Source organism: Ipomoea triloba, chromosome 4, assembly GCF_003576645.1.
Source record: "Ipomoea triloba cultivar NCNSP0323 chromosome 4, ASM357664v1".
Taxonomy (NCBI): Eukaryota; Viridiplantae; Streptophyta; class Magnoliopsida; order Solanales; family Convolvulaceae; genus Ipomoea; species Ipomoea triloba.
Window position 1 is genome coordinate 3,724,708 of NC_044919.1, and position 10,661 is coordinate 3,735,368.

The 10,661-nt window shown below is 35.6% G+C and overlaps 2 protein-coding genes across 4 annotated transcripts in view; one reads left to right on the forward strand and one right to left on the reverse strand.

The window, feature by feature from the left end:
- Positions 1–282: 282 nt before the first annotated feature.
- On the reverse strand, positions 283–2,583 carry LOC116017051 (annexin-like protein RJ4). The gene is made up of 6 exons (XM_031257564.1): positions 2,456–2,583; positions 2,161–2,306; positions 1,839–2,060; positions 1,517–1,729; positions 869–958; positions 283–779 (listed from the first exon to the last, which is right to left on the reverse strand). Exons 1-6 carry the CDS (start codon positions 2,526–2,528, stop codon positions 576–578), a joined length of 948 nt encoding a protein of 315 aa, XP_031113424.1. The 5' UTR covers positions 2,529–2,583; the 3' UTR covers positions 283–575.
- A 7,512-nt stretch (positions 2,584–10,095) lies between these two features.
- Positions 10,096–10,661, forward strand: part of LOC116016587 (E3 ubiquitin-protein ligase DIS1-like) — a 4,726-nt gene continuing 4,160 nt past the window's right edge. For 2 of the 3 annotated variants that reach the window (XM_031256921.1, XM_031256922.1), the window contains exon 1: positions 10,096–10,530. The gene's annotated coding sequence lies outside the window, so the exon portion shown is untranslated. The remainder of the gene's footprint in view (positions 10,531–10,661) is intronic. The other variant, XM_031256920.1, reaches the window with a different exon arrangement.

Here is a 10,661-nt window from a genome sequence, read left to right on the forward strand (position 1 = left end):
TGAAATTTCCACTAATTTTATTCATGTAAACCAAACACTTAAATTTTAACTCCAACTTCATTCCCGCATTATTATTTTCTCATGAAATTATAATTCTTTTCCCACTAACTTCTTGACTTAGGGCTAGGGGACTAATTTAACTCTTTTTCCTAATTTATTCAATCACACATAATCATATAGAAAATATTATATTAGGTTAGAGATTATCAAAATAGAACATAATTAAACTAATAAAATAAAATGTGATTTAGTTACCAAAATCTTGTAGTCAAGTGACATATATGGCCTCCCAAGTGAGTAACATTTCTTGTAATTCCAAATCTTGTTATCATCCTAGTGGAATCTTTACCACAGCTATCCTTTTTTTTTTTTAAGGTTTTGTGAGCATCATTGAAAGGTGATGAAAAAAGTTCCATTACTGAAGAGAAGAAACCACAAGGGGGACTGACTCAAAACACACGAAAATCACAAACTAACCACACACTCAAAACTCTCTTAACATCATCATGTTGGACAAACATGAAACTTTCCAACATTCAAAAGCCAAGCCCAAGAAGACACCAGACAGACTAGAATCACTCTTGCTTCCCGAGCAGAGCCAGGAGAAGAGCCTCGAAATGCCCAGAAGTCTCCTTGGCAACAGCCTGATCAAGAGTCACACTGTTCCTCTTGAAATAAAGATCCTTGATGTCCCTCAAATCCCTCTCAGCCCTCGTCACAATCACACGGATCAAATCATCCTCGTCCGCCCCAGTCTTCGTCAGAGCTTGCCGAACCAGCTAAACACACCGTTTAACAACTCCATTAGCCACATATTGAAGCTAATCGCTACTCTCTTGATCAAATCGTCAATTACCTAATTACCTACCTTCTCGTAGTACTTCTGTGGGTCAACCATGGCTCGGATCGTCATGCGCAGCGCTGTTAGGTACTGGTTCCCAGTATCTTCCTTCAAATCCTGCAAGAAAGAAAAAGAAGAATTTAATATTGGACTAAGATCACGCAACCAGGTTAGGCTGGAGCATATATATTACTGTATGTTGTAAAAAACTATTGTAAAAATCCAGTGGTTATTTCCCTCCTAGGCGAGGAGGGCCTAATTCGGCCCACTCGACAGCCTAGGCAGTCGCCTAGCACCTAGTCGCCACCTAACTCGACTGTATTAACAAGTCCATTTCCATCGATCTAAGTTAGGTTAGAGCATATATATCATTGTTGTAAAAAATTCGGTCTAGGGGCCCACCTAGGTGCCCCAATGGCTATTTCCCTCCTAGGCGACCACCCGCCTAATTCGGCAGACTCTACCACCTAGACCGCCCGTCGGCCGACCCTACCACCTAGACAGTGGCTTAGTGGCTAACTGGACTGAATTAACTCGTCCATTTCAATCGAATTTATCAAGTTAATCCGGTCATCTTAACCTTGCTACGCTCCTCTAGCGCCCACCACTAGAGACTAGCGCTTACCGCAACCATTATATATATACACATACATATATATATATATATGCATATACCTTGGTGATAGCAATGCCATGTTCATCTTTATAGCGATTGAAAGTGGCTATGAGCTGAGCCTTGCTTCTCGTGCTCAGTATTCTAACGATTTCTTCATGATTATACTCCTTTTTCTTGATGGCATTGTGGAGAATCTCTGCCTCAGCCTGTGCTAACTTAGCGTCGATCTCACTTCCAGAGTACCTGTACACACCCACCAACGCAACCAGAAGCTGCAGGCAACAACAACAACACAGATTAAGCTCTGATATGGTAGGGAGACTTTCCTTATAGAGATTAAAGTGAAGAGAAGATAATGAACAAATTAATACATAAACATACCCTGCGAAAATCTGCAGTAGAACATTGAGCCAAATCTTCTTCAAAGGAACGCTTGTAGCGGGCCTGGTAGGCCCGTCTGACGCCCAGAAACTCTTCAGGACAATAGATGCAGGCCTGTTCGATGATTACACGGTAATCTGGAACGCCGCCCTGCTTGATCGCCACATGCAACAGCACGGCGTCGCGGTCCTCCGGATCCAGCATCAACCGGTAAACCGCTCTCTGCAATTAATCAACCAATCGCCGGCAGAAATCAAATTATAATAATCATCGGAAGAGAAAGAAACAAAGAAAGAAGAAATCAAACGGATCGGAATTGAACCTCCAAGCCGCCGGAAAGCTCCTTCTCGAAGCGTCTGATCAGATCCTCCTGGTACTGATCGTGGTACGCCTGTTTGATCAGCTTCCTCTGAGTCCAATTCCTGTGTGCGATGATTCCGATCACGGTCTTCTCATGCGTCCCCCATCCTACACACAATACCATTATATTTGCATAAACCATCTAGAAACCAAAACAGAAAACGCAACAGAACAGAACCAAAACATTCTGTACACCAGATATTGTGTGCCCCACCCCACTGTCAGAAAACACAAAATCTATCATATCATTATCGTACCTTTACACGCGTTGTAAATGGCCTCGGCGTCGGCGACGGGGGAGGGGTGGTCGGGGAAAACGAGGGTGGCCATTGATATACCAATGGAGAATCGAATCGAAGTGGGTTTGCATTGGAGTGGAATTAAGAGTGGATTTTATAGGAGTTGAAGAGAGGAGTGGAGATGGTCACGCTGCAAACGTGTAGAAAGTAACGCCATTTGGTAAATGCTGACAAAAGCATTGTGCATGCCGGTTAACACGTAAGGGGGCCCACGGCTCTATCTTAGTACGTCGTTTTCAATACCACAGGCAGTTTTCTTTTTCCGTTTAAAACCAAAGTTGTTTCATTTTTTAAATTTTTGTAAGGTATAATTTTTAGTTGTCACATTTTTCAATTTGATATCAGATTGTCAGATACATGTGAAAGGTATTTTGAGCATATATATATATAATATAAATACTTGTGTATATATCCATTGTCCCACCTGCCTAGTATTCACCCACTCATTCTTACTTGTGTATTTTACATTTTACTTTATAGAAATATAACTACAATTATTTACCTAAACATTTAATAGCAACAACTCCAAGTGTAAACACATTGATGATCATATCGTGGACCAGGGTCCACAGTGCTCAAATATACAGAATTTATGAATTTATGTGTCTTCATCTATATAATCTTGTACAACAACAACAACAATAATAATAATAATTTCATACTAATTACGTTGGGTTAGATATCATTATCCCATTAGTTTCTTGATTTATAAATTAAAAAAAAATAACTTGAACACACACACACATATATATATATACACGCATGTAAATAATTTCTTATTTTATAAATAAAAGTATAATTATTCTTCAATATATTTTATAATTTCTCGATGAAATTAAAAAAGTTGAAACAATCTTGAAATGCTAGCAAGAGAAAGCGGGAAGAAAAACAATAAAATATTTTTCATTACAAAAACCACCGCCCAAGTTCTTTTTTTTTTTTTTAAATATGTTTTACACTTTTACAGTGTTGGTATTTTGGCTTTTGGTAATGTAAAAAATATATAATATATGTTTATTTATTTTGTTCAGTTTGGAATTTTCGAACCAAAAAAAAAAGGTTTTGTATATACAGAGTAGGAATTTTGTGCTTCTCAAAAGATACTGTACTGTACTGGCAATTAAAGTTGTCCCTGCTGACTGAGCATCTACTCATGCCTACTACGTTAATGCTTGGAAATAACTTTCTAAAAATGTGTTCGAATACAATTTAAGTGGTCAATTAATTTATAATCTAAAATAAGTTTGAGTAGAAGCACAAAAAGTGAGTCGTTGCCACTGAGGCTCGAACCCACTCCCATCATTTATGTGAGAGCTTTTTTTTTCTTTTTTTTTTTTATGAGAGAAGTCCAAAACCACTTGCGTGGGTTTACTAGATAAACTTTATTTTTGTGTAATAGTTTACAAATCATAAAGAGGTCAAGGTGGATGATAGCTAGCGGATTGACACTAAACTATCTCGTAAGGCAAATTATATCGTGCATTATGAAGTTCACTTTACAAGGTGGACCTCGAAATAGTCATATAGGTTCACTTTTAATATGTCCATTATATTTAGATATAAGTTTATTTGTAGTGTAATACATATTCACTTTTAATGTATTATAAATTAAAATTAACATATAATTGCTCGCAAAAAAAATTAACATATAATATATTAAAAATGAACTTATATTAGCCTCCATTTTATTAGGTTAACTTTAACCTATAATATAAGCACCGGCCTGAAATGAGGTGGTTTAAAGTTTAGGTTCACAAAGAAGTAGGCTTGCCTAGTAGTCACTAGTAATTATTGTATTTTTTAAAAATAAATTTAAAAGTTAAGTCAATAAGTTAATACAATGTTTTTTTCTCTTTTCTTTTTTTCTTTTTTTTTTTTTTTTTAATTTTCAAACCTATAGATTTTCGTGAATTTAAGTGTCATATAGGGTACGTGTATACTAGATGTGTTTTAGCTCAAATAATTTGTTAATACTTTTTTATTATTTTTAAAATTAGCCTGTATAGCTTGCCAACCACCACAAAGTGGGCTACGGCTTGAGAAAAGTGACGATATGAATTGGGTTAGGCTAGAAAAAAGTGACATGTGGGTTGGCATAGAAAAGTGACAATTTAGTTTACGAACTACAATTTAGTTTATGAATTTATATATTTTATTGTGAAATTCTATACCTATAAAACATAAATTATATATCTTTTTGAATACACAATTGACCCTGATACATGTAGTATCTGTTCATATACTTTCCCAACCTACTGAAACCCAACAAAGTCAACATTGCCCCCATTGAGGCTCGAACCCATGACCTCCCACTAAATCATATATCTAAATCATATTTGAAAAATAAATATATAATATATGTATGTGTGTCTTATACTTTGAGTTTTTGTGTCTTTTGTTATAATTTTATATACTTTACAAGTATGAATTATGTACTTAAAATTTATTAGTAGTTATGTAACACACAACATATTGTGTATCTTATGTTATGAATTTATGTCGTGTAGTGTAAAATTTTGTACTTATAGAACATAAATTATCTACCTAAATCAAATTTGAAAATATAGTAAATATATAACATGTGTATGTGTCTTGTGTTATGAATTTTTATACCTGAAATATATTATTAGTTGCGTAGTTAAAATTTAAAGATAAAAATGACATCTTTTTTATCTAGAATTCACAATTCTATGTAGACTATAGTCCACGATATAAACACCCTATATTTTTTAAAGTATTACACATGAACAAGTCACAAAAATGTAAATTAGTCAAAAATGATTAACCTTATATATTTGTTCATGGTATCCAGTATCCAGCTGTCCGGTAACATCAAAATGGCATACGAGAAAGACACGTGTGCGGTGTTAAGTGCTAATTAACTCTCGATAATAACGATTCGCCACCTAAAATCCTATAATCAGGCCATTTGTCTTTTGTTGTTAGTCATGCAAGTTGGTGTGTTTGGCATGCCCTTGAAAATGACCCCCCACCTGAACAACCATCGTCGACAAATCTCACATCAACCAAACGCAGTCTACGTCTACATATACTGAAGTTTCACAATTTCTTAACGACTTTTGGATAATAATGTTGGGCTGTAGCATCATATGACTTACCAGTCGCTGTCATTAGATCCGTCTTGCATACTGGACAATTGATGGTATTTAATTGATGCGTTTAAGTGACGTTTAGTTTGAAAGGAACTCTCACATTGATATATCTACAAATTTTTAAGTAACCTGAGATTATGGTAGATATTATTTATGATAATATTATTTTTGTGTTAGATTTATAGTTGTTATTCTATTTTAGTAATTTGTTTTCAGAATATTTTTTATTGATCTTAGTATTATTGTGACATGATCATTTTTTTTATTATTGGTCAACAAACATATTTAAATGACTTAAAATACGATAGCATTTCGAAGTTTCTTTTTTATCATGGCAACTACCATGTAGTGTGATGACACCTCTATTACCGTTTAAAGTAAGTGGATACAGGATCGAACCCCTGTAGTGGGCCAATGCTTTTTTAGGTTAAAACAAATATTATCTTATAAAAAATCTATGATAAAAAAATGATTTAACACTTATAACTCAATATATTGAAATGCTCTAAAAAAAAAACTAAATGTAAAATGCCAAATGCCAATTATAAATTTAAGACAAACAATGAAATTAACTCTTAAAATTTTTTTCCGAACTAAATGGCTCCATGTGGCAGTGCTAGCATTATCCTTTAATTATCAAAATTTATGTTTCGAATTTGCAAGCACTACTATATTTTGTTTATTTTTATGTGTATTCAATTAGCAGTGCAAAATAGAAATCCATCCAATTGACTGTAAGCGTTCTAGTTGTATTGAAACCGAAAAAGTTTGGTTAAACAGTGATTAACCAAATTTTGTCAATTCGATAAGTTAATCAAAAATTTATCGAAGTTTATAATGATGAATTGGGTCTCTGATCTCAATTGGACGACTCATCCTACTAAATTACTCCGTAATTCTTCTTCATCTTGGGCCGTTGGGTCAAACCCATGTATAATAATCCTTACAATTCGTTTTAAAAAAAAAATAATAATAACATTCTTTTAAGGCTAATCAATATAATAAAATGCTTATTTATAGAGTGCAAATAAAAATTTTCAATATTAAATTATTAACAAAATTATTTCGTAAGAAATATTTTTACACTAATGTCCACAACTAGATAGTAATGTCAATGAATATGGGTAGCTCGAGGCAAATTATGCTATGGACTCAGGTCCACCTTACAAAGTAGACCCGGATCCATAGCATAACAACTGGTAGCTCGAAGTTTGTAGCCCGTGATCTACTGGTATGGACCTGGCCTAGCCATCATTTCTTATCCATGGGTTGGTCCCGACCCAATAGCCCAAATTTTTTTAATTAAAAAAAAGAAAAAAGAGAAGAATTTGGCAATTGAAAAACTATTCCTATATTGGATTATTTTGTTTTAGTAAGGATTCTAAAATAAAATTAAGTGGCCTTGAAATTTTATGTTGGCTATATATAACCAAATGCATGGTTCTAAATCATTCTCAAATTATATTTGTTATAATAATGTTAGTAGTGGTACTATTACTCAACCTAATGTAATTAATTACTTATAAGAAATTAAATATCAACAAAAAACTATATAAAAAAAAAAACATAAATGCTAAATATTTTGCAGCAAACAAGGATCAAACAGTTGGACAATGGGCATACAAGCCAAGCCTTCCTAGTACCAATGCAAGCTAAGGAAGTAGAGGTACTAGGATTACTAGGAATGCCATTATATTGCTGTTATGTTGCACCTAATTAAGCTAATCTTTAACAGGCACTACATACTATGTAAAAGGAGGCCTGGCAAGGCAACCTAGTCCATTGTCCATGTCCTTCTCATCTGCTGTCCAAACAAACCTTCAGGCACAAGAGTCTTTAAAATACAAGACTACAAGAGTAATGTCCAGGTCTGAACTAAGGTCCCATGTTACTTAAAAAATTGTTTAATGTCTAGGGACTTGGCATGGACAGTCAGTATCACATGCCTCTTTTCTTACACTTATTAGTTCCATCCATCATTCACGAGGCTTCATTCACAGTCTCTCTTCTAGTAAGATGTCAATTGTACCCGTACCCGACGGGGAACCCGATTCCCCGCCCCTACGGGGATGGGGATGAGGACAAAAATAGGAGATTGGGGATGGGGATGGGGGCAATTTTAAATTCCCCACCGGGGACGGGAGCGGGGATGGGGAGTACTCTCCCCGCCCTGCCCCATCCCCGATATATATATATATATATATATATATATATATATATATATATATATATATGTATATGTATAGTCCCACAACACACACATATGTATTACTTTGTATATAATATATATACAGAGTATAATTTTAGAAGCATTTTTGTCATTGTATGTCATGAAATGTATATTTAGGTAACATGTTTAATTGTAAAATATTGAATACTACTTTAAGTTGAAGATGAATATATATGCGTTCTTTATTAAAATATTTTTAATGTTTAATTTTTAAATCTTTCTATAACTTATTATAAACGGGGTGGGGATTCCCCGTCCCCGAATAGTCCCCGTGGGGATGGGGATGGGGGGATTTTTCCCTTCCCCGGCGGGGATGGGGACGGGGAAGGGGAATAGGGAAGAAAGTCGGGGGCGGGGATGGGGAGTATGTCCCCCGCCCCCACCCCGCGCCGTTGACATCCCTATCTTCTAGTGCTCTTACCATAAATTTTACTAGAATATTTTGGGTATATATTGATCTAATGGATGAGAAATTTTACTTAAAGCGACAAATTGAGGATTTGGTTCCTTTCACAAACATTGAGGGACTGGTTTATATTTTCCTGTGTCTAATAGATGGCAAGTCTTTTTGTGATTGAAAGTATACAATAATTTAGTATTGAGTTGACTTGGAGATCGGATGAGTTCATGGAGTATAGGGTATAATAAGAAAATAAAAAAAATTATAAACAATTGATGAGATCCAACTAACCACAAGTGGGTTGATGATGACACTTGAGGAGAAAATTGAAAATTTGAGGCATCAAGATATGAGAGTATATATAATGCTTGTAATCGAAATCTAAAACTAATTTGAAGCAGCAAGTCTTGTCTGCACACCAAATGGAAGGTGGGAATGGTTGTAGTTGAAGAGAATCTCACCACTTTCACCCTCTGTTTACTCAAACCACCTTTTGAAAGTTGAAACTACATTGAAATTTGCAAGTCATTGATCATTCATGAAGTATAGTGTGGGATTAGAACGTAAATCCTGACTTTTTTTGGCACGCCATGAGTCCTCAAATGACATGCCAATACTCTCAAATAGTTACGATAGCGTACGCCTTCAGTGTTGTAGTCGTAGGTTGACTATTTTGACTACAATAGGGATAATAGAGCTTATAAGCATTTTTATTTTATTTTTTTCAAATTGACCGGATTACAATTATTTTTTTAAAAATTAATTTTTGGGCATATAAGACGATCATGCTATCCAGTTTAGTTTCACCGCATTTAGTTTATGAAATTTTTTTCTATTGTGTTTAGAAAAGTGGAAAACAAAAATGTGTTTTTTATTTAGTTCTATTTTTTATTTTTCAATTCAACAAAGGTTTGAAATATAATTATTTTTCTTATTTTTTCAAAATACAAAAACACATATAAGTCTTGCTCACTTATCTATCTACTTATATCATCTACCTCAACCAACTATCTACACACGCGCGCGCGCGCGCACACACACACATATATATATATATATATCTTCACATCATCACTATTATTTATATTATCTACATACCCACCACTATAAGTGCTAGGGATGTCAATTGTACCCCGTACATGACGAGAAACCCGATTCCCCGCCCCTATGAGAATAGGGATGAGGACAAAAATAGAGAATCAGGGATGGAGATGGGATGGGGGCATTTTTGAATTTCCCGCCGAGGACGGGACGGAGATGAGGAGATTTTTCCCTTCCCCGATGGGGATGGGGACGAAGAATGAAAAAGAAAGTCGAGGGTGGGGATTGGGGTATGTCCCCCGCCCTCACCCCGTCCTGTTGACATCCCTAACTATAACTACGTATAATATTAGCTATTATTCTTCTATCTATGTTATTAGAAATGACAATAGGTGTGTCCGTATGAACAGTTCAACGGGTTACAGAGGTAGAATTTATCACAACAGAATTAAATATAGTGCCTATCATTTATCACAAAAGAATTAAAGATAGTGTCTATCTAGCAGCAGTATGTGAGCAACTTGTCCAATGAGAGGGCCTCCTTAATCCTTATATACAATAACCAAAAGTCTACCATATATTAATCAACCGTAATTTACCTCAAATCCTCTTTTTTTGTCACAAGAAATAACCATATGTAGGAACTTGTCTGTTTAATTTTTTAATTTTTACTACGTAACTTTTTGTTTTTGTAATTGTACTAAACTGACCCGCCGGCACCGCCCTGGTGTTTATTTGTGAGCGTGTGCGGGGCCCAATTCTTCTGTGCCGCTTCCGCTTGTCAGACCACTTCTGGACATACTCTCTCTCTCTCTCCCGGAACGCGCACAAAAGGACACGCCTTCTTTATTTTGAAAATTGAAATCCCCCTTTTCTTCTCCTCAAATCTCTCCTCACTACACCATCATTTGCTCCTCATCTTCCTCTTCAAATCACCATTTCATGTATCCCCCTATCATCTCTGTCTCCATCTTTTGAGCTTGCAGAGCCGATAGTGCCTCCCTGCCTGCCTTCTTCTTAGGGTTTCTCCTCCTCCTATGCGTTCTTCATTTTCATGCTCACACACCCACCTGCTGCTCCAATCCTAGGTACCGGAAGCATTATTTCACTGTGCGTTTCCAACTCCAGATTGCAACTTTATGATTGGAATGGTTCTTCTTTTCGTGTTGGACGGCGGTTGTCGTTTTCGGAATGGAATGTTCTAGATCTGTTGCGAGTCTTCTTTGAATCTCAGTGTGCCATTTCCATTGTAAGCTTCAAATTTCCTGAATTTCTTTACTGTAGATGCATTGCTCTTGCTTCGATCTGCTTATTTCGTGTCTCTGCCATTGTGCATTAGTTCATGCCTTTGAAGCTTTTACAGAGCTAACATTATTTCCC

Excerpts from the sequence above, each read along its gene's own strand:
- LOC116017051 (XM_031257564.1), bottom strand. The coding sequence starts at position 2,528 with ATGGCCACCCTCGTTTTCCCCGACCACCCCTCCCCCGTCGCCGACGCC. Across the intron at positions 1,730-1,838 it reads CTACTGCAGATTTTCGCAGG|CTTCTGGTTGCGTTGGTGGG; the intron begins GTATGTTTATGT and ends TGTTGCCTGCAG. Across the intron at positions 780-868 it reads CACAGAAGTACTACGAGAAG|CTGGTTCGGCAAGCTCTGAC; the intron begins GTAGGTAATTAG and ends CGGTGTGTTTAG.